Source organism: Topomyia yanbarensis, chromosome 3 (genome assembly GCF_030247195.1).
Source record: "Topomyia yanbarensis strain Yona2022 chromosome 3, ASM3024719v1, whole genome shotgun sequence".
Taxonomy (NCBI): domain Eukaryota; kingdom Metazoa; phylum Arthropoda; class Insecta; order Diptera; family Culicidae; genus Topomyia; species Topomyia yanbarensis.
In genome coordinates, this window is record NC_080672.1 from 354,979,782 (window position 1) to 355,003,629 (window position 23,848).

The following is a 23,848-nucleotide window of genomic DNA, read 5'->3' on the forward strand; positions in this document are numbered from 1 at the left end:
TCAAACGTCATATGGGATAAGTGTGCGATTCCGAGCTGCTACTGATCCATTGTTACCTACACGCTCAAGAGTTATAAACAATTTAGTGCTACAGTTTTTTGGAACATGTCCTTCAGAATGATTCTATATTCATCCTAAGTGCCCATTAGGGTGGGACAAAAATTAGATTCCAGCTCCGAGCAACTTTTTGGGTTACATTTGGGTCCTAGAACTACTGTGCAAATTCTAAGCTCGATCGGTGAAACTATATTTTTGCGCCCATGGTTTAAAGTTTATATGGGAATTCGTATGGGAAAATCGACTTTTACAAAATAATTCATCCATGAGTCGCCCAGTGCTTCCTAAAAATAAATCGATGTAAAATTTCTATTGGAAATTTATCAAGGAAACAAAGTCTCGAAGACCGCAAAACGATTTGACGATTGTGGAAAAAGCTATTAAGCAAAAATCGACTGATGCTCTGACGATTGGAAAAATATTCATTTTTTCTAGCACCACTGCAATTGGCTATCCAATTATATATAATTTTGTTTTGGCTCTCTTTTACTGTTCTAAATCAACGATCTGAACTGTTTGGTCACTTCCCAAGAGTTTTGAGGGTAAATTGAGGCTTCTTTTGTACAAAATTGGAGAAAATTAAAAATTCTGTATATAATTCGACCGTCAGCAGCAGTGGTGCTATGAAAATTGAAATTTTCATCAATTTTCAGAACATTAGTTGATTTTTGTTTAATAACTTTTTCCACAATCGTCAAATCGTTTTTCAGTCTTCGAGACTTTGTTTCCTTGATAAATTTGCTATAAAAATTTTACATTGATTTATTTTTAGGAAACACTGGGCGACTGTTGGATGAATTATTTCGTAAAAGTCGATTTCCCCATACGAAATCCCATGTAAACTTTAAACGATGGGCGCAAAAATATAGTTTCACCAATCGAGCTTAGAATTTGCACAGTTATTTTAGGACCCAAATGGAACCCAAAAAGTTACTCGGAGCGAAATTTATTTTTTTTCATATAACCATGTCCCACTCTAGTGCCCATGCGTAAAGACGGTACACTCAGGTTTTTTTTACGCGGGAGATACGAGCCGCGTAAATGAAAACCGCGTAAATGAAAACCGCGTAAATTTCAAAATCCGCGTAAATGAAAACCGCGTAAATTTCAAAATCCGCGTAAATGAAAACCGCGTAAATTTCAAAATCCGCGTAAATGAAAACCGCGTAAATTTCAAAATCCGCGTAAATGAAAACCGCGTAAATTTCAAAATCCGCGTAAATGAAGACCACTTAAATTTAAGAATCCGCGATAAAGGGAACCTCATTGATGGATACCGCGTAAATTTCAAAATCCGCGTAAATGAAAACCGCGTAAATTTCAAAAACCGCGTAAATGAAAACCGCGTAAATTTCAAAAACCGCGTAAATGAAAACCGCGTAAATTTCAAAATCCGCGTAAATGAAAACCGCGTAAATTTCAAAATCCGCGTAAAAAAAAACCGCGTAAAAAAATACCGCGCAAAAAAAAACCGCGTAAAAAAAAACTTGAGTGTACTTATTTTAGTATTCTTTATGTATTCTAGTGATTTTTACAAATGCCGAAGCAGTACCTTACTGCGGTATGTTCTATGGCATGAATACAGGAGTTATTTTATTATTATTGAATACTACTATACAGTGAATTTTGTTATTGGAAGGATGAAAAATGTTTTATTATTATTCAGGTATTATAATAAGTCGGGATATGGGATATGCATGTGTTCTAATTATTTACTCGTATCTTTTTCTGAAGCTTTGAGCGAAGTGGCCATATTTAAAAATGAACCAAATATTTCCGATACGGAATTCATTTTTAATTTAGTCTATTTTGTCAACAAAAACCTAAAGAGAAAGTAAATATTTTAAATGTGATTTTATGATGGAGAACTTATCGGTAAAAAAGTTTTTCTAACGATAACTTTATACATGTTTTTAAATTTCGTACTAATTGACATACAAAATTTTATTTTTACTACAGAATATGATTCTAAGTATCATTTCAAATCAAAATTCATTAAACAAAAATATTCCAAAATGTGATAGTTGTCGAAATATTTGGAATTTTGCTCTAACAAAAACCATTAATTCGTGTAATTATGCCCTTTTTGAAAGTAATTCGCGCTCCCCTATCATAAACTGTCAACAATCTAATGTTTATCGTTTTAAAGATGTAAAAGAAACTTTTTCAGTGTACTTGGATCATGGAGAAGCTTTCAACAACAATGTTTTCCTGACAGCATCTTTTGATATATTTTTATAATTCATATATTATATTTGTAGTCAAAAATACAATTTTCTTTTGAATATGATTCTAAATGCCACTTCAAATCAAAATGCTCATGACAAATTTTTTTTGCAATGTAGTAGCTGTAGCGTGGATGTTGTGGAATAAACAAAAATACATTGTGCTCATAGTCTTACTCAGGTTCCGCCTAGAGATGGTAGGGCTTCAATTTTTTCGAACCCGAGAGCTTAATAATTGAAAAACCACGAACCCGACCTGAGCCCGGAATTATAAAATTTTAAAAGCCCGAACATTTTAAAATTGAAAAATCCGAACCGGACCCGAACCAAAGAGTGAAAATTTTGTGAAACCCGAACCCTACCCGAACCCGGGAATTTCAAAATTTGAAAAACCCGAACCAGAAAATTTATAATTTTGAGAAATCCGATCCGAACCCAAGTTGTCAATACGAAGAATCAACCAACGATCCCGAATATTTTAAATTTTAAGCACCCGGCATGGATCCTAGGCTCATCTAAGAATTATAGAATGACTCGAACCTCAAGTAGCACCATCAGAAATCAAGAATCAGAATATATTGGCTTGAATGGCACGTTCCCCGTTTGTAATCTGGGATTTGTGCCTTGCCGTGTTTTTTCATCATTTCCTGAGCGGCCAGTTTGTCTTCACATCTCGCCCTGAGCAGAAGCAAAAAATTGTCCCGCGCAAGTGAAACAGTAAATTCTACCTAAAAATCAATCGGTGCCTATCACACAAGCAGTCCATATAACAATAGCCTATACCTACTGTGCGATTTAGTGATGAGTGACGGTGCCCAGCAAAAAGCAACCCAGATGCGGCCGAACTGTGTTGCTGTTGATTTTTCAAAATGCCCCGTAAGACCAGCCATTCGGGAAGTGGAACAGTTATTAAAAGTGCAGATGGAACTCAATCTGGCTGAAGTGAAAACCCTACAAATGCATCATATCAAACATTGCGTGCAGATTTCGTTCAACAACATTAACCAAGCTGAGTCATTCGCTTCGCGAAACAACATGCAGCACACCGCCGAATGCGGCAATGTTAAATATAGCATTCCCGTATACATCGAGAACGGCGCTGTAGAAGTTCGGGTCCATGATTTGGCTACGACATGAACGACAACGCGAAAGAAGACAAACGGATCGAACCTCAAATTGCAGTAGACAACACTGGCAATCTTTCGCCCCCTAGAAAAAGGATCTCAACACGCAGCAGAAAGCTGCGTCTGAACGAGACAAAAAACTTGACTTAGTTGTTTTTTTATTTATTGTAAAAAATCGGCCTCGTCGAGCTACCGCATTTGGGCCTAAATAAATATATTAATTATAACAATTTCCTGAGCGGAAGGAAAAGAGAAGGAGGTGTGGGGAAAAAGAATTGGAAGGGTGGGAAAAATAACAGCACAAAAACAAAAACAAACAGCAGGTAAGTTAATCTCACAACTAGGTCAACTCGGCTGCAAGTAAGCCTAAAGCTCATTACCACATTGAATAAGAAACTTTAGTATGTCTCTGAGTTTCAGGCGTCCAAACATGTTATCGTCTGAAAACTCGAAATCGCAAGTGCGCTAGTGCTGAACAGTTGTATATCAGATGATATGAGGTTCCGTAGTCTGATTCACATGAAAAAGACTCAGCGCGCTGAATAGTTGCCATGTGATAATTGAGTTTGCAGTGGCCGGTTAAAGCCCTGGTCAGCATGCCGCAGTGGAGTTTCGAAAAGTGTAGGAGATTCTTCGAAATCACTGGGCACGGTTGTTCTAGAAACGCCTTTATTTGGCGACGCTTTTGTTGATTTCTCCAATAATTACGGTGCTCGAACGAAGCCCAGGACCGTATTTTTTCCCTTATCCAACTTGTCGAAATTGGCAGGACGGGCTCGGGACCAACGAAGTCAATCGCTGAACCTGTCTTGGCCAATTCGTCAGCCCATTCATTTCCAGTAATACCAGAAAGTCCAGGCACCCAGACAAGGTAGATAGTGTTGACAATGCTTAGTTCTTCGATTTGGGTTCGGCACGCGATCACTAGCTTAGCAGCCTAAGGGTCTTAATTGCAGCCTGACTATCGGAGCAGAAGTTTATAACTCTGCCGGACAAACTCAGTTGAAGGGCCGATTGTACCCAGCACATAATCGTGAAGATTTCTGCTTGGAATACAGTACAGTATCCACCTAGTGAGTGAGATTGTTCCAATCTCATTTCACGACAGTAGACACCAGCACCAGCACGTCCCTCCATCAGAGAACCGTCAGTGTAACAAACCACTTAGGTTTGTTGTTGTCTTTCCATAAAGCCAGACAACCACTTCTCTCGAGAGGGAATCTTCACATCGAATGTCCTGTAAGGAAAACTACAAGTGAGTGTAATATCGCTGGGAGCAAGAATATCTTCACCCCATGTAACCATTTGTGACCACAATCGTGTATGACTGGTAGCAAGATCAACATGATTACTGTTCCAAAGCCCAGTAACCTGCAGTCTGTATGCACATGATAGTGCTTCTTGTTTTAAGTGTATGTGTAATGGTTTGATATTTAGAAGTGCCTCAAGAGCAGCAGTCGGAGTCGTGGTGAAAGCACCAGTCAACGCCATGAGCGCCATTCTTTGCCGATGGTTTAGCTTTGACTGGACTGTCACCACCTCTCCCCTCTGCCACCACACAAGGCATCCGTATGACAGTATTGGACGTACAATTGTCGTGTAAATCCAATAGATGTATTGTATGTAATAGGTTTGAGACCCCAGATCTTTCCAAAAGTTCGTCTCCACTGCCCGAAGGCCATGCACGCTTTCTTGACTCTGAACTCAATGTGAGCAGACCAATTCAGTTTGGAATCCAATATGACTCCAACGTATTTGACTTGATCTGCACCCAGTAGCTCAGAATCAAAGAACTGTAAGGCACGAACCCCGGTTGTTATTCGCTTCTTCGTGAAAAGAACCATTGAAGATTTGCTTGGGTTAACTGATAGTTTAACTTGTCGACACCACTGTTCGACAGCTCTTAATGCCTGTTGCATTAAGTCAAAGATTGTTCCGATGCAAAATCCAGTAATTAGTATTTGGTAATCGTCAGCAAACCCGTAGGTTGGAAATCCAAGCTCATTGAGTTTCTTCAACAAGCCGTCAGCTACTAAGTTCCATAACAAAGGTGACAGAACGCCGCCCTGAGGACAACCGCAAATACTCAACTTCCGTATCTCAGCCTGTCGCAGTGACGAGCAAGTATGCGGTTACTAAGCATTGGGTTTATCCAACCCGAGATACATGAAGATATCCCATGACCGTGCGTCGCTTCCAGAATAGACTGGAAGGACACATTGTCAAAAGCACCCTCAATATCTAGGAATACACCCAAGCTAGATTGCTTGAGGGAGAAGGCTTTCTCAATGTTGTAAACAACATCGTGAAGCAGAGTGATCGTGGATTTCCCACACTGATATGCATGTTGCACTTTGTGCAGTGGATATTCAACTAAACTAACGTTCCTGATGTGATGATCGATTATCCGTTCCAAAGCTTTCAGAAGAAAAGAACTTAAGCTGATAGGCCTAAAACTCTTTGCTTCTTCATAGCTTGAGCGCCCCCCTTTGGGAATAAATCTAACAGTTATTTCTCGCCATGCTTTCGGGATATACCCGGTAGCAAGACTAGAAAGCAAAATCTTTTTCAAGACATGTTTAAGAATATCAAATCCCTTTTGCAGTAGCACGGGAAGTATTCCATCTTTTCGGGCGATTTGTATGGAGTAAAGCTGTCAACTACCCATTTGACCGATTCAGGGGTAACCAAAGTGCGTGCTAACGCCCACGAGTCCGAATCACCAGAATGAGATCTGTGAACATTGTCCAGCTCTGGATCGATACAAGCTGGAAAGTGTGCGTCGAAGAGACAATTAAGAACATCTTTTTCGTCCGTCACATAAATACCATCTCTGGTGTTTAAGGAGTTCATCTGAAAATCTTTCGATTCGAGAGAATTTTATTTAACCTGCTAGCCTCTGCAGATCTAAGATATTTCTTATATGCACAACGAGCTGACCTAAAAGCCCTGGAGTCATCACGCTGACACCGGTTCTAAGCTCTTCTCATATCCTTCTTCATTCTTTCAAGCTCAGCCCTCCACCAAGGATCGTCCCCTAGTCGATTTAACAGTACGAAGTGGACAAGCTTCTTCGAAGGATGCTAGTATGGATGAGTTTGTCGTATCCACAACGTCATCCAAGTCGTCTAGTTGACTAATTGTTGGGAAATATCCATCAAATTTAATCGCCAAGTTTTTCAAAAAGAGGTCCCAGTTTGTAATTTTAGGATTGCTATATATTATAACAAAAAATTAAATGATCGAACAATATATATTTATGATAGGATAGAGACGGTTCAGTTTCATTTGGAACCTGTCAAGTTCCCAGCTCATGCATAACTCTTTCGGAGCAAAGCGTTATGTCTAACACCTTCTCTCTCCCAGACCTCGCAAAAGTTGGTCGGTTTCCCACATTCAGAATATGAAAATTTGTACTACTTATGTTCTCCATCAGCTCAAAGCCTTTCATATTCATGTCTGAGCTACCCCAAATGATGTGATGAGCATTCGCATCACTGCCGATAATGAACGGAAGCCCATTTCTGCTACAACGCTCTTGAAATCATCAGAAGGAGTGATTCGTTATTCGGTAGATATGCTGAACAATATAATTATACTTTTTATCTACGTTACCGACAGTCAGTGTAACTGTGACTACATAGATATCGCGAGTTGTGATCTCCGATATGAGACACGCGTCAATAGCCTTATTTGCAAGTATGCACGCACGAGGCATTTCACGTGGGTTAGTCATACCTGTCTTGTTGTAAGCAATGCAGGCAGTGCTAAATAACTATCCAAAAAAGAAGTTTATTTTATGGAAATACGGTTCTTGGACCAATGCTAGTTGCTGTACGTTTATGCTGGAGATTGATTTGTGCTTTTCTAACCATTATTGATTAGAAAACTGTACATTTCATTTCCAACATAAATTGCACAATAACTAGAGGACACCAAGCAAGCTGGGATGTTAACGCATATAGCGAGCCATATCGGGTTTAAATGGGACACGATCATTTGATTCCCACGATTTGCGAAGAAAAGAATGGTACACTATGTCAGAGATTCGCAAAAACCCAAAATGTTCTGTGCGCAACTGGCATATTTAGACCATCCAGTCATCAAGTCCTTGGCACGAAACTACACATTGACTTAGGGACTCATACTTTCAGTTACCTCCTGCGATATGGGAGCAGGAACTCAGTGGCTAAATTCTTGGCAGGACACCACACGGCCTCTCCGTAGTGTAATTCTTAGCCGTTTGAAACAACCACTACCGACACTACCCGGCTTATCTAGGCTGGTCGGAGAAAGAAGCTGATATTGAAGGACAGCTTCCATAGATGGCCGAACAGCCGAAATTTCGATAACAATAAGTAATTTTTCTTCATTTCAAATATTTTGTGATATTAATGGTCCTCTATCACCCCTCGAGCGTTTCTTCGCCTTGAACCAAGTACACTGAAACCTCCATTTACGAACCAAACCGGGGCCCAAACCCCGGCCCCGCGGGGGTTCGTAAATTGGATTAGTTCGTAAAAAAAGTGTTCGTTATTTGGGATTTAGTTCGTAAAAAAAGTTTGCTTCACATTCTTATTAATATTCGTTGGTTGGTCTCGATAACCCTAACAATATGGGTATTTTTGGAACGGGCTGGACAAGTACATGCTGAAAATGAACAATTGGAACCGTTTTGAAATCCAAAATGGTGACTTCCGGTTGAGCAATATTCTCAATAACCCTAACAATATGGATATTTTTGAAACGGGCTTGACAAGTAGATGCTGAAATGGACAATTGGAACCATTTTGAAAACCAAGATGGCGACTTCCGGTTGAGCAATATTCTCAATAAACCTAACAATAGGGTATTTTGGAACGGGCTAGACAAGTAGATGCTGAAAATGGACAATTGGAACCTTTTCGAAATCCAAGATGGCGACTTCACGTTGATCAATACTCTCGATAACCCTAATAATATGGGTATATTTGGAACGGGCTTGACAAGTAGATGCTGAAAATGGACAAATGGAACCGTTTTGAAATCCAAGATGGCGACTTCCGGTTGAGCAATATTCTCGATAACCCTAACAATATGGGTATTTGTGGAACGGGATTGACAAGTAGATACTGAAAATGGACAATTGGAATCTTTTCTATATTCAATATGACGATTGCCGGTTGAGCAATATTCTTGATAACGAACAATATGGATTCCATTTCCGTCATGCACTCGTCAACCCTATCCCGAAAATACCCATATAGTTGAGGTTATAGAGAATTGGATTCCAAAATAGTTCAAGACATCGATTTCCGTCATGCACTTATCAACCCCATTCCGAAAATACCCATATTGTTGAGGTTATAGAGAATTTACAAAAACCGAAGTTGCCATCTTAGATTCCAAAATAACTCAAGACATCGATTTCCATCATGCACTCGTCAAGCTCATTCCAAAAATACCCATCTTATATTAGTGACAATTAACTGAGAACACATAAGTATATTATAACTTCATGCTGTAATGTACGGACTCAAACTTTCTAAAAAGAGTTCGTTATTTCGAATTTAGTTCGTAAAAAAAGAGTTCGTTATTTCGAATTTAGTTCGTAGAAAAAGTTACGTAAATTGAATATTACGTAAAAAAGAGTTCGTAAATGGAGGTTTCAGTGTATACAGTACATACGGTAAAAACAAAACAATGTATGCATTGCGATTTTATACTTGATTATCCCAATACAAATGGAGAGCCTTCAGTTATCCGACGACTTCTAAAGTACAGCAGCACGTATACAGAAAGGAAAAACATAACATGTGAGGAAATAAAACAATTCTGTACATGCATTATTGTTTGATTATGTATATTTCACTATTCATGTTGTTCTACTGCAACTTCTCCCAAACAGCTTTTCCAACCCGTGATTTATTATTTGATGTATTCTTCTCTAGGAATAGGATTTCTAAGTATGCTTCAGTTTTAAACATTATCAGGCAATAGTTATTCTGTATCCATTGGTACATTACATAAACGCATACAGCATAAAAAAATGAAAATGGTCTGGAGAAAAGTTTAATTACAATAGCAAACCACAACAATATTTGATTAGGTCGTTAACATGACGAAGGGAACACAACTAGAGAATATGCGAATAAATTAAAATCTAGAACTCAATAAGCCCCTTCCATATTACCTACTCCCCATTGTTAAAACCACTTTCCGCTATCCCCAACAGTATCAGAAAGTGATAAATACTGAACGATCCATTATGATTTATAGCCACCATATTCTCCCACCACATCAGCACAAAAACAATTTCCCTCTCTACCTTCCATTGAGTGTGCCAATAAATTATTACACCGAAAAAACACATCTTACTTCAAAACCGCATGGGATTGGTGGGCGAGTTCAACCCTCTGCCGGTATCAATAATTCGTTCAAATACGAAGAAAGCTTCAGTACAAACAGATAAAAACTCGTTATTTCTGTTGTTATCCATTATTCCAGCATTCATTTTCCACTCGGTTCAATGAATGAGCAGCTTCATTATGTATGTAAAGGTACAACTGAAATCCACCACGCCGCTGCCACCGTACGATTCGACAATTAAATCAAAACGAAATTGAAAATTGATATCAATCTGTGATACTTACCACATCGGTTTAACGAGCGAATATCGGCAGCTTTTAGAACCCGGCACCATCCAGTATATCCGGAAGTATCAACGGTGGACAGTTCAGCGGCGTGCAGGTCACTCGCGGCACCGGATCATTTTCGGGTCCTGCCACGCAGACACAGTGCAGACAGTTCCCAGTTTCCTGTTGCAGCACCGAGCCCACTTTGTACGAAACGCCTGTGAAAGACAGAGAAAAATGTTGATAAACTTGTTTGATATGTTGGAAACAGAGGTAAATCAAAGAAAACTTGCAAATCACTCCACGAGTGATGAATCAACCAATTACCGTATTTCGAATCAACAACACCCGATAGACGGCAGTGACCTGGAAAAACCGCAACGGTTTATGTATCGGACCCTACTCCTATATGCGCCTATGTAGGTATGTAGATCTGAATGAGCAATCACGCACTTCCGACCCATTTCCTGCCAGTCGTGGTCGCCGAGGCGGTTTTCGAACAAAGCCAAATCTTGCACGCAGTTTCAATCAATCTTGCTGCTAATGAGCGGTTACTGCTAATACACTAATCCCGTTAAAAAGGTAATCCATTCCGATCGACCTGACTGGAATGAAAAGGCACCGAGTTACTGGGTGCAACAGCATAGGAACAGAAGATGCTAAAAAAATTCTAGCTGATTGCTGTACTGAATAAGCTAGAAATGCAGTGGAGCTTCGTGGTATTTTGTCATTCGTGAACCGTTTGAAGACACTAAATCTTCTTTCACTGTTAATGGGAAGACCTTTTTGAAAATACTGTATACCGCGTTGAATCAGGACAAATTTTCTAACAGTGTTTGTGTAATAACATGTGTAATTTGTGTACAGTCCCTGGCTCTGCGTCACCACCGTTGGCCGCGTTCTAGGTGTTTACATCGCTTGTCATTCTGTTGACGACATTATCCGAGTTGATAACTGATCCGCCCGTTTCAAGCATATCCCCGCGCGTCGCTTTGAACCACGGACATTCGAAGACCACATGCTTCGGTGTCTCCTCACCGTTCTCACACTCCGGCCACAATGGTGACGTTTCGATTGACCCACGTCGTTGTTGAAGCTCAACCGGTCGTCGAGTATCACTTCAAATTGCTTCAGTGTACGTTTCGATGCAATCATGTTCTCTCCGATGTCGATCTGCATACGCTGAAGCGCTTTGCAGTTGCTGACCAACAACACCCTCGTCTTATGGTGAGCTATCTGCAGCTTGACCCCGTCCATCCAGTTCTCGATCGCGTGCTTTGTCTCCGTCACAGACACTTCCACTTCATCAAGTGTCTCACATATAACCGTTAGTGACACTTCGTCCGCGAAACCCACGATTTTCATAGTACATCCCGCTCCAAAGAGTTGAACCGAAAATGGAACCCTGAGAAACCCCGCTATCACTCACATTAACCTCCTCCCTTCGCAGTATCGATCTCCTCTTCTCCTCCGTTTAGATGCCTTTTCCGCACTCTTGAGCACTGTCCGAATTACATCTCCTGTCGATGCTTTGCGGAATACGCGGCTACTTCTCGGCATAACTACTTGTAGCAATCTGACTTGCTAAGTCTTTTTAAAGTTTTAAGGAGCCCTAGCTTACCGAAATGCTGCCTTACGTTCTTCTCTATTTAGCTTCGATATTGCTCTCTGAGCCCGCCTTCTGGCTCTGAGACAAGCAGCGCGTAGCGTACTAAGCGTTTCGTTCTACCAGCAAGCTGGACGCCGTTTATTGCGTGGTTAGAGTTTTCGCGGCATTATGGCGTCACAAGCCCACAATCCTTCTTGTTAAGTCAGCCGCATCCACATTCTCGGCCACGTTGGTCGGCCGAAGTGCCTCAACGAAGAGGTCTTTGTTGAAGGTTTTCGTCTTCCACTTTCGCTCACTGGTCATTCTCTTCTGTACTGCAGCAGGGTTCCGTTGACCGATACGGTAGCGAATCGCCTGGTGGTCATTATACGTATACGTTTCGCATACTCTCCAATCCATGTTCGCCGTCAATGTAGGACTACAAAATGATGATGGACTCCCTCCCGTCTCTCCGAAGTGTGCTAACAGAACCTTCATTGCTTCATTGGTTACTCTAGTACCCCACTCCACAGCCCAGGCGTTCAAGTCACCACCAATAACTACCCGCGTCCGACCGATCAACTGCTCGGTTAACTGCTCTAGCGTTAGGCTGAACTGCTCTACTGGTCCACCTTAGAGGAGCGTAACAGCTACACACGAAGACGCCGTTGATTTTGGCGATCACGAAGCCCTCGTATGAGCATTCTACACACTTAATTTTTTCTGCCGAATCTCAGCTTTTTTCGATTCTTCTGCCGAAATCTCAACAATTTTTTTAGCTGATAACTCAGTAAAAGTAACGTTTCATAGCTGATGCACGGAAAATCTTTCATCAAAAATCAGTAAACAAATCTCACCCTTCTAAATGTCCAAAGCCTAAACACTCCAAGCATTTCTCCGCTTGTTTTTTTTTTTACTCGTGGAGCGGCTCTCTATGGGCATCTCGACCATCAGACCGTAACTTTGGCTTACTCCAGTGCCTTGTATGCCGCGGTTACCGGTAAACGAATCATCGCTGTCTGAGTTCCTCCGTATCCCTTCTTTAACCGAATCGTCATGTGCACCTCTCGTCCAGGTTACACTGCTGCTTCGGTTTACCTCTCAGCTCGTCTTCCGTTGTGATTTCATCAAGGTCCTTGCACACAATCACCATCTCCGGGTTTAAGGCTTTAAATTATGCCTTTTCGCCCATTATTGATTTGGTAATTGTCTCCTACAAGGTCGAGCTGCTAGACGTGGGATTCTTTTTCAACTCGAAGAGCATCTCGCCTTTTTGGGTACGCCTGATTCTTCCCACGTTTTCCGCCAAGTCCTTCAACTTTGAGGAGCGCTGCATACGTCGTCGCGTCATTGGCATTAACGAGCACGGCTTCTCCCTTTTGCGCCTTCGGACGAGCCGAGGGTTTTCCTTTCTGCTCCCCTTTTCGCTCCTCCTGCTGTTTTCACTGTTTCCCGTGTTTCTCCTTCCGACCTAAAACGGTACTTCAGCTTTCTTCCTGTTGGGTGACGTCCTTTCTTACCGCAACAACAGCAACCTCGAGCCTCTGCTTCTTGAGCTCGCCTGGTTTTCCGTCTCCTGGCGAGGATCTTGTTCTCTTTGGAGTCACGGAAACTGGCATGCTTTACACTCCAATCTGCTTCTCCTTTCCCTGCCCTGGGGGGAGGTGTCGTACTCCTTCACTGCAGACACTATCACCTTCGGATTCTGAGAACCATTTCCTTAATGTCCTTCTCGTCATTGTATCAGCAATTGCACCACTGCATCGGTACATGTGTTCCTATAGTTGTAAAAGCAGCTTAAAATACATAAAATTCTACCAAATAGGGCTTTTGTTTAACATATGTAGTAACATCGTCCGTAAAACTTTTCATTAATTTTTTAACAAAAGTTATGCTTAAGTATACGACTATTGGTACATCGAGCCTAATAGAACTATTGTATTTGATGATCAGTGCGCATTTCTAATGAGATTTTGAACTGGAATTTTTTTCTAACTTTGACTTTATAATAAACATGTGCTTCCGCTGAAACCAGACAGAATCAAAGCGATTGCTCGATAATGTTTTGAAATACATTTATTACCTAATAAGTTAAAGTGAGACAAGAAAACTCTCTTTTGTTCTTTCGTTAACCTGTCAGCGTACCCATAACATTCAGTTATAAATTACTCGCATTTATGAATGGTTTTGTTGAGTGAAAAATTTTGTGCCCTCGGTCAACTGCAAAGAATCCAAAAGCAGCCACTCTCGCTGTGGCCGAACGAACATTGCTCTCATTCCCAAAAACACAAAAAATATAGTAAAGCAGGCAATTTATCCGGCTGGGAAGTGCTTTACGGTATCTTCTCCACTCCGCGAAGGGTCACTCGCGTCCTTACCAGATACACACCTGCATGAATCAGGTGAATTGGTAAACTAAAGAGTTATCATGTTCGCCGCAGCGTTCCTCGACGTGGAAATAGTTGGACGTCTACTCTTAGAACGCTCGTATGTGTGGCTCTGCGTGACTACGCCCTGCCCTGCCAACTCGGTACTACTCTAAGCCCCGGAAACAACAGTCATTGGAAATTTATCTTCATTGGCACCAATGCGGTGCGGTAAATCCAGAGCGGTTGCGGTATGCGGTGCGGTTTTGAATTTTTAATGTAGAATACATTTAAGCTTTCAATATAGGGGTCCCGTTTCAAAATATCGGCTGCGGCGCCGCGTCAGATTTTGAACGTTAATAACTTTTATCATACTTAACAGAATGATTTGATTTTTAGGCCAATTTGTTGAAAATACGTTCCTCTATGCTGTATTAAAATTTGAAGTATGTATAACATGCACTAATAACAAAAAAATGTGTTTTGAAAAATCTTTCGAAAACGACTCGGAAAAGTGAAAATTTTCAGCCCATCCCGCACACAGCCGTCACTTTGGTAGACCAACCGAACAATAAAATAATGAAAAGTTTATATATAGGTCCACTACATGTTTGTTCCTATGATTATTCGCATTGGGTTGCTTGACGAGAGCAGTTGGTGGGGGAAAGACGGCATATTCCTTTGGTTAGGCCATTAGAAGCCGGACGGAAAGGAAAGGCTCATGCACGGCACGAGAACGAGCGAGAAAGCGATAGTAGTGCATATTAGCGCGATTATAAAAATATCTGTCGGTCGGTTTTTCTCATCATTCGTATTCGTTCAAGTTCAAGCACTAGCAAGCAGCCAGTCCACCGAAGGAAAGCAGTTGGCGATGACGACGGTCGGAAAAAGTGCCCCAGCTACTGGTGACTCATCGCAACCCGATCAGGAACTGTCGCCCTGCAAGAATTTCGCCCCAACTAAAGGGCAACAGAGAAACTAATCTGTGTTCTAATAAGAGTTAAACTGGCTCACCGTGTCCGCGGGGAGTGCGTCTGAATTATGCTCCCGCAATAAAACAATAAACGGTTCTTTACAGGACCAATTAATTGTGTTCTAATAAGTGTTAAACTGAAATTTACATTTTATGGTGTATAACAAATAATTTTCAGAAAGCTATATAAGAAATACGATGTGTGGAAAGAAAGAAAGAGAATTTAAATTATCCTCTCTCGCTCGTTTTCGTGCACTGCATTTCCATTCCTTTCTGCTGCTAATACCATCATAACGAAAACGAATGTGCGTATTCTCCCGCCATGACCAGTGTTGCCACAATTGCATGTCGCTATTACAATTTGAATTATTTTATTGAACTATTTGGCAGCTTCCGTTGATTAACTACATAAATCGATTTGTTTGTGCAGCTCCTTGCTAGTAGCAAACTAAATATCCTTTATCAGCGCTAACAAATAACACAAAAGAATTTAAATTTGTGAAAATCTTTTCCTTCCTTCTTTTCAAATCTGCAACATTCTTTGAAAATATTGTTGGAATGTTGTTATTGAAAAACTGAACATGCAAGTTTGCTAGCACTGGCCACTAGATTGAATGCGATGGAAAGACAGAATATTCGTTTTGGTTATGCTAGTATTGGTAGCCGAACGGAAAGGAAAGGCACAAGAATGGCACAAGAATGGCACGAAAACGAGCGAGAGAGCGATAGTAGTGCTTTCTCGTGTGTTCATATATGAATATTGGTCGGTCGGTTTTTCGCATCATTCGTATTCGTTCAAGCGCTAGCAAGCAGCCAGTCCACCGAAGGAAAGCAGTTGGCGATGACGACGGTCGGAAAAAGTGCCCCAGCTACTGGTGACTCATCGCAACCCGATCAGGAACTGTCGCCCTGCAAGAATTTCGCCCCAACTAAAGGGCAACAGAGAAACTAATCTGCGTTTTAATAAGAGTTAAACTTGCTCACCGTGTCCGCGGGGAGTGCGTCTGAATTATGCTCCCGCAATAAAACAATAAACGGTTCTTTACAGGACCAATTAATTGTGTTCTAATAAGAGTTAAACTGAAATTTACATTTTATGGTGTATAACAAATAATTTTCAGAAAGCTATATAAGAAATGTGGAAAGAAAGAAAGAGAATTTAAATTATCCTCTCTCGCTCGTTTTCGTGCACTGCTTTTCCATTCCTTTCTGCTGCTAATACTATCATAACAAACGAATGTGGGTGTTCCCCCACCATCCCATGGCCAGTATCACCGTTAACAAATAAGACAAAAGAATTTAAATTTGTGAAAATCTTTTCCTTCCTTCTTTTCAAATCTGCAACATTCTTTGAAAATATTGTTGGAATGTTGTTATTGAAAAACTGAACATACAAGTTTGCTAGCACTGGCCACTAGATTGAAGGCGATGGAAAGACAGAATATTCGTTTTGGTTATGCTAGTATTGGTAGCCGAACGGAAAGGAAAGGCACAGGAATGGCACGAAAACGAGCGAGAGAGTGATAGTAGTGCTTTCTCGTGTTTTCATATATGAATATTGGTCGGTCGGTTTTTCTCATCATTCGTATTCGTTCAAGCGCTAGCAAGCAGCCAGTCCACCGGAGGAAAACAGTTGGCAATGATGACGGTCCGCAAAAGTGCCCCAGCTACTGGTGGCCCATCGCAACCAATTACCGATCAGGAACTGTCGCCATGCCAGTATTTCGCCCCAAATAAAGGGCAACAAAGAAACTAATCCGCTGGCTAACATTCCAGCGTCTGGTTCGTAAGGTTGTGTATTACTTCAAAGTCGAGCTACGCTTACAAAACTCAGCCGTGATGAAGCCAGTGATGCCTACTTGGTCGGTTTGTTTGAGGATACAAAATAGTGCGCCAAGTACGTAACTTTCTCGCAAAAGAAATCAAACTGGCTCACAGTGTCCGCTGGGAGTGGGCGTAAATTATAATAAAAGCAACGGTTCTTTTCAGGACCAATCAATTGTGTTCTAGTGAGAGTTAAACTGAAACTTTCATTTTAAGGTGTGTAACAAATTTTCAACAATCAACATAATACGTTGTGTGGAAAGAAGCAGCTTGCACACGGAACAAAAAATTAAATTATCCTCTCGCTCGTTTCGTGCACTGTTTTTCCATTCCTTTCTACTGTTATTATCAGTATTACCAAAACGAATGTGTTGCTGCATGTGTTTAAGAGAAATGTTGAAGTCGCATGCTTCTATTCGAGCTTTTTAGCAGCCTCTGTGAACTAACTGCATTAAATAATTTTTTTGTGCAGCTCCGTGCTAGTAGCAAACAAAATGGCCCTACCAGTGTCTGATTCGTGAGATTGTGCAGGATTTCAAAGTCGAGCTAAGCTTATAAAGTTCAGCCGTAATGGTACCCGAAGAAGCCAGTCTTGTCGTTTTGTTCGAGGCTACAAAACAGTTCGCCAGGCACGTAACTATCATGCCAAAAATATCCAACGATCCAGCGCATCACCATCAACACCAACGCCGATACCAAAGGTTCTTTTCAGAACCACCATTATTACCATAGAGAATTATTTGAAAATTTCCTATTCAAACGTGGTTCTGTTGAATATTATTAGATTTAAATTAACGTCTCGAATTGAAATCACGACGCTCCGGTTATGTGACAGACATTACCCACCCATCTTTTTTTATTGTGACCACGACTAACGGTTTAATATAGACACCCCATTTCAATATTTCTGAAGGAACAGAAGGTCGAGTTTGGAAAGTTTGTAACTTTCATTGTACTTAACCAAATTACACAATGTTCGCACTAATGATTCAGAAATATGACCAGGAATCTTCTATTAGATTTGTAAGTATGTATAATTTACATGAATAAAGAAAAATTGATTTTCAGGAATCAATTATTATCTGTTCTTCCATTGGCCAGTACTGCGCGACTTCCTCATGCTAACAATTAATTTCATCGTTAGCCATCTCCCTCACCAAGGCCAACAACGCCAACAAAACCGGTCCTTTTTAGGACCACCATCATTTTTGTAAAGAATAATTTGAAATATTCCTCGCCCAAATCACCTTTTGTCCGAAAATTCCAATGAGTATCAACATATTTGAAGAACGTGTTCCTTATGTATTCTACATCTCTCCGGTTATGTCGCAGACATTACCCACCCATCTTTTTATTTGTGGTTGTGGTAAGATATATTCATTTATCGCCCACATCCGCACCGCGACGAACCCTAATTGTAACGATGTATTACATGTTAACATACTCACTAGTACCGCCGGTCAGTGGTACGAAAAAGGTTGAAAACCGCTGACATAGATGATATAGAAACCCACCACTGAAAACTTTAAGTGTGTTTTTCTCGAAACCACTTTTTTTTTTAGCTAGCCGGAGATGTAACTCGAACAAATTATTTTAAATGGCTTTAAAATTTTCAAAGTATAGTCGAAATTGACTTCTTCTATTTTTTTGCTGCTTAATTTTTTTAAATTAACAATTTGTTATGATTTTTATGACCTTTTCATTGTTATTTTACTCAGAAGTGCGCTTTTTCGCGATAAACCAAAATATCGAGAGAAAAAAATTATTCGTACTTCCCTTGCTATTGTCATGAAAAATCAGAAGAACTGAGGTAGAAAAAAATTCTTTAGCGATTTTTTTTTTTTGGAAATTTGGGTAATGCGAAATTATAATGTATCATTTCAATTATAATTCCAGGATTGTAATATCATTTCAATAACATTTTGTAATTTGTTCATGCAAAAATTTCGACAACCGACACAGTGGCGAAGCTTTTCGTAGAACGTCTCTGGAAAAACACGATTTGCAGTGTTAACTGCCATTCAAAAACTACTTAACCGATTTATTTCAAACTTTGCATACACATTCTATTTAAAAAATACCTAACTCCTACGTTGAGTTATTGAGATAATGTTTCACTTAAAGGGGTTAATTTGCTTAATTTACTTAATAAATTACTACTTAAATTTATTCATTAATTTACTTTTTTTTATAATTGTTAAATTTATTTAGGCCTAAATGCGGTAGCTCAACGAGGCCGATTGTTCGTTTTTTACAATAAATAAAAAAAAACAACTATGTTAAGTTTTTTGTCTCGTTTAGACGCAGCTTTCTGCTGCGTGTTGAGATCCTTTTTCTAGGGGGCGAAATATTGCCAGTGTTGTCCACTGCCATTTGAGGTTCGATCCGTTTGTCTTCTTTTGCGTTGTCGTTCATGTCCATATCCTCATCCGTACTACTTTCCTGCTGCTCGCGGTCAGATGTTCCAGTTTGTGTCTTACTCTTATCAGTCGTCATTGTATGTTCGTATTTTTCGGCATTCGTTTCGTTGTTGTTGTTGCTGGTTGTTGGTGCTTGATCCGAAGATGTTGGTTTTGCAGCTGTTAGTGGTTTAGCGTAAGATGGTTCTGGGCTGATTTCAGTTGGATTGGTTAAGTTTTCCTTAACAGTTTCTACGCAAGGTTTTCCGAGGTGCAGCTTCTTCGTGCAGAACTGGCACGTAGGAGTTTGCCCTGGGTACGTGACTAGTGATGTTTGATGAATGAGAACATCGTCACTTCCTAACGCTGTGACGGTTATGTATGAGGGAATTGGCTTGGTCACACGCATTCTCACCACACGAACACCGTTAGAGATGCCCGGAAAAAAATTCCTCCAAGTCTCATGTGTAACGGAGTCTACTTCTCCGTATTTTTGCAAGCATTTTTTAATCGCACCGTCAGGGGTACGCGTAGCCAAATCATGGACACGAACTTCTACAGCGCCGTTCTCGATGTATACGGGAATGCTATATTTAACATTGCCGCATTCGGCGGTGTGCTGCATGTTGTTTCGCGAGGCGAATGACTCAGCTTGGTTAATGTTGTTGAACGAAATCAGCACGCAATGTTTGATATGATGCATTTGTAGGGTTTTCACTTCAGCCAGATTGAGTTTCATCTGCACTTTTAATAACTGTTCCACTTCCCGAATGGCTGGTCTTACGGGGCATTTGGAAAAATCAACAGCAACACAGTTCGGCCGCATCTGGGTTGCTTTTTGCTGGGCACCGTCACTCATCACTAAATCGCACAGTAGGTATAGGCTATTGTTATATGGACAGCTTGTGTGATAGGCACCGATTGATTTTTAGGTAGAATTGACTGTTTCACTTGCGCGGGACGATTTTTTGCTTCTGCTCAGGGCGAGATGTAAAGACAAACTCCTTTAATTTACTTATTAATTACTTACTTATTTAATTTACTCATAGAATGGTGGAGTATTTCGTGGAAAAGGCAATTTTTATTTGAAACGAGTAAAAACCCCCTTAATTGAAAAATTATCTCGGGGACAGGCATAGCGTAGTTGGTAAATCGATTGCCTTGTACACAGCTCACCTGGGTTCGAGTCCCAACCCCGCACATAGGGTTAAGAGATTTTTCCAAAAGAGATTTCTCTAACCCGAAAAGAGGCGAATGACCCTAAGGTTAAAACCTCTATAATCAAAAACAAAAAAAAATATCTCGAAAACTCAACGTAGGGGTTAGGTATTTTTTCATAGAATGTGTATGCAAAGTTTAAAATAAATCGGTTAAGTAGTTTTTGAATAGTAGGTAACACTGCAAATCGTCCACAGACGTTCTACATAAAGCTTCACCAGTGAGTCGGTTGTCGAATTTTTTTCATGGAAAAATTACAGAATGTTATTGAAATGATACATTATAATGTACAAAAGCTTTGATCACTTCGCTTCACACAAAGTTCTAAAACAACCCTTACAAACCCCCCCCCCCCCTCCCGCTCTTAATGAATTGATTATTATACTCCCCTCCCCAAATCAAAGTGTTTGCTACGAGCCTTAACTCACCCATTACAACGCAATGCTGCTCCATCACTCTCCTTCCTTCCACGACGGTTCCGCTCTCGGTGGGTGGGAGTATAGTACTGGTCGTTGTTTTCAATCTTCGCCCACCTTCTGCTCTAGCCATGCTACTAACACTATTATCGCCGGTCAAACCAGGTACGGCGGGGTAGATAAATTCCGTCTGGTTATCGTCCAGATAATCACCGTCCACCGTTGAATTGAGCACATCAATAATGGACCGGGAAGCTTGCGGCACGTAACTTGGCAGCGAAGGGACATCACCCCCAACTAAGCTTGAAATCGCGACCGACAGTCGATTTGAGTTTGTTGAGTGTTTTGTCACATTCGTTGTCAGTGATATCAAGGGTGGTATTGGTTTGCTTTGTTCGTCGTTATCTCGGATTGATGAACTTGTGACCTGTGGCTGGATGTGATCATTTAACGAGTCATCGAGTGCCATAGCAGGCGGCTGCCCGGTAGAACTGGATGAAAATCCTACCGATTGCTGTTGCTGCGAGCTAAATCGATTCATTCCGAAGACATTTTCCGTTGCCTCCATATTGGTGTCGTCAAACATTTCGACGTGGCCGGACGATGTGATGATGTAGTGCTGTTGTTTGTCCTCTTCCGGTTCTTTGATCATACCATAACCATAACCACCGAATGTGCCACCTGTTGGGGTGAAAATAACAATTTTGCGAAAATCCAAGATTAATAATCATAAATGCTGAGTTCATTCTTTTCACTCGGTTGATTTACAACCTCAAACTTACCACTTGTATCCTGGCGGTTTCGAAAAGAGCCACTACTGTCGTGCCTTTCTTCTGATTCATCACTCTCATCCACATCCTCATCATCATCATCATCATCATCATCGTCATCGTCATCATCATCTGCACCATTCCCGTTAATGCCGCCCGTTTGTTCCGCGAACCTGCCATCGGATCGATTCTCCTCTGAGCTATGACCCCCATAATTCAAAACGAGCAGATTATTGGCATCGATTCTCTCGGTTACACCGCGCACTTGTCCTGCCAGACCCCGTTCGATGTGACCGTGGCTGGCGGCCAAATAACCTTTGCCGTTCGACTTCCGATGAGTCTTTTTTTCGCCATTCCCATCAAATCCTACTCCATCATTCAGATGAAGTGGTTTGACTTTTTTCGGCGGCCCCTTGTGTTTGTTCCGATTGACGGGGGACGCATCCGAATTGGTTCCATTTTTTCCAATCGTTGGCCTATACATCATAATCGGTGGCGTCTGCGGGAATGACAGGATATTCTGGGGTATGTTTTCCGGTGGGCCAGGATGCAATATTCGCATATCGATATCCAGCTGGTCGGAAGCTGCTGCTGCTGCTGCAGCAACTGCTGTGTCAGCTGTAGTGAGTGAAAGGTCCGGGGGTGAAGTTGATGAACTAGTCACATCGCTGGTGATGCACGATGCGGGCGATGTCGTTATTGCTGCTGCTGATGCTGTTGTCGTTATTGTTGTTGAAGGGGATGAACTCTCCACCAGCGAAGTGGCCGATAGTTGTGCCAGCTGTCGTACCACTGCCGGCTGAGTGGTTGATTGAGCTGAAAGTCGTGTTTCGTGCAAATCTGGCGAGTCTGTAAAAAATAGAGCAGAATGGGGATGTTAGTTTGACGCGTGTTGTTTTGAAAGCAAACTGATAATGTTTAAATGTTTGAAGTGCGAGGGATTGATGTTGAAATATACCAAATATAGCTTGAACATTGAAATATACCAAATATAGCTTGAACATCCAATAAACCAAATGGCGAAATCCTGCGTCAGAAAATGTTCTAGACTTGCGGCATATGTCCAATTTATCTGGAAATATGGGTTCACAAGCTATTCAACAAATTTATGAAAACACAAATTTTCTACAATCATTCAGTTTTAACTGTAACTCAAAATAAAACCCTTAAAAATTGTTCAGGACTTGTAAAGTGCAAGGCAAGCATGGAAAACGTCCCATTAGTGGTCGTACATTCTTCGTACACAAGTGAGTTTTCTTCGGCCATGAAGAACTCCTCTTACATATAAAATGAAACATGACTACCTTACACCAACCGCAAGCTATTGAATGAAAAAGTTCAAACCGTTAGCGAGTCGCATAACCTATTGAATGTTGCGAAATTTATTTGAAATTCAACTAGACTGTTTTCCCAGTACTCGATTCTCACGTTGGCCCACTTCTGAGTCGATTCCTAGTCCCAGTAGTACTTGCACCAAATTTGAAGCATATCGGCCAAGTCTAGCTACCGGACCAACGTGCCTGAAGTTTGTATGGGATTATGACAATTTACATGGAAAAAACCCACTGACTAGCATTTTCGCCGCTAGGTGACACTGTATGCATCGTATTATCACTGTAATAATCGTTAGGCTACTAGGTGCCACTGTAATGGCTATCTCTTCAATTCATCACTTTGCATCGCTTTAAAGGACCGCTCATAAATGAACTACCCTAAAAAGACATATTCTAGTGAGCCAACACAGAAATAATTAGTCGCGGCGGATAGTTCGAAGTGCGCCCAAATATGCTCAGCATAGTGATATCCTATCAGATGCAGACAAATGATATTACTGTCGACAAGTATATCATAAGTGGTTACCGTGTCTATATTCCCGCCAACAAAGTAAAGATCGACGGCGTGATCACCGACTACTTTTAAACACTATATGAAAGTCGCTTTTGGTAAAATATACGGCTACATTACTGCACTGCCATTAAAAATCTTGTTTACTGCATTCTAAATACTGTTTAATAACAAGAGGTTTTTAAATAGGTTTTTGAATGCTGAATAAAAAATGTGAAGCATACAAAATTTTAATGCACTCATTTACAAAAAAAAACTAAAAAGAGCTATACCACTCATCATGACAAAATATTAGGATTTCTTGGCTCAGGAAAAGTGCGACTCTGACATCCCCTTGTTATTGCACCCAAAATGACAGGCAGATGAGATTCCTTTGAAATATAACACCTCGAGGAAGCGCTGATATAAAGCCTAAGAAAACCACCTCTG

The 23,848-nt window shown here is 40.9% G+C and overlaps 1 protein-coding gene across 1 annotated transcript in view; it reads right to left on the reverse strand.

The window, feature by feature from the left end:
- The window catches only part of LOC131688191 (uncharacterized), a 210,974-nt gene that overhangs the window by 76,020 nt on the left and 111,106 nt on the right, over positions 1–23,848 (reverse strand). The window contains exons 3-5 of the mRNA XM_058972361.1: positions 21,587–22,423; positions 20,817–21,485; positions 10,039–10,238 (exon numbers count right to left, since the gene is read on the reverse strand). Of these exons, the coding sequence (XP_058828344.1) occupies positions 10,072–10,238; positions 20,817–21,485; positions 21,587–22,423 (1,673 nt within the window). The 3' untranslated portion in view covers positions 10,039–10,071. The remainder of the gene's footprint in view (positions 1–10,038; positions 10,239–20,816; positions 21,486–21,586; positions 22,424–23,848) is intronic.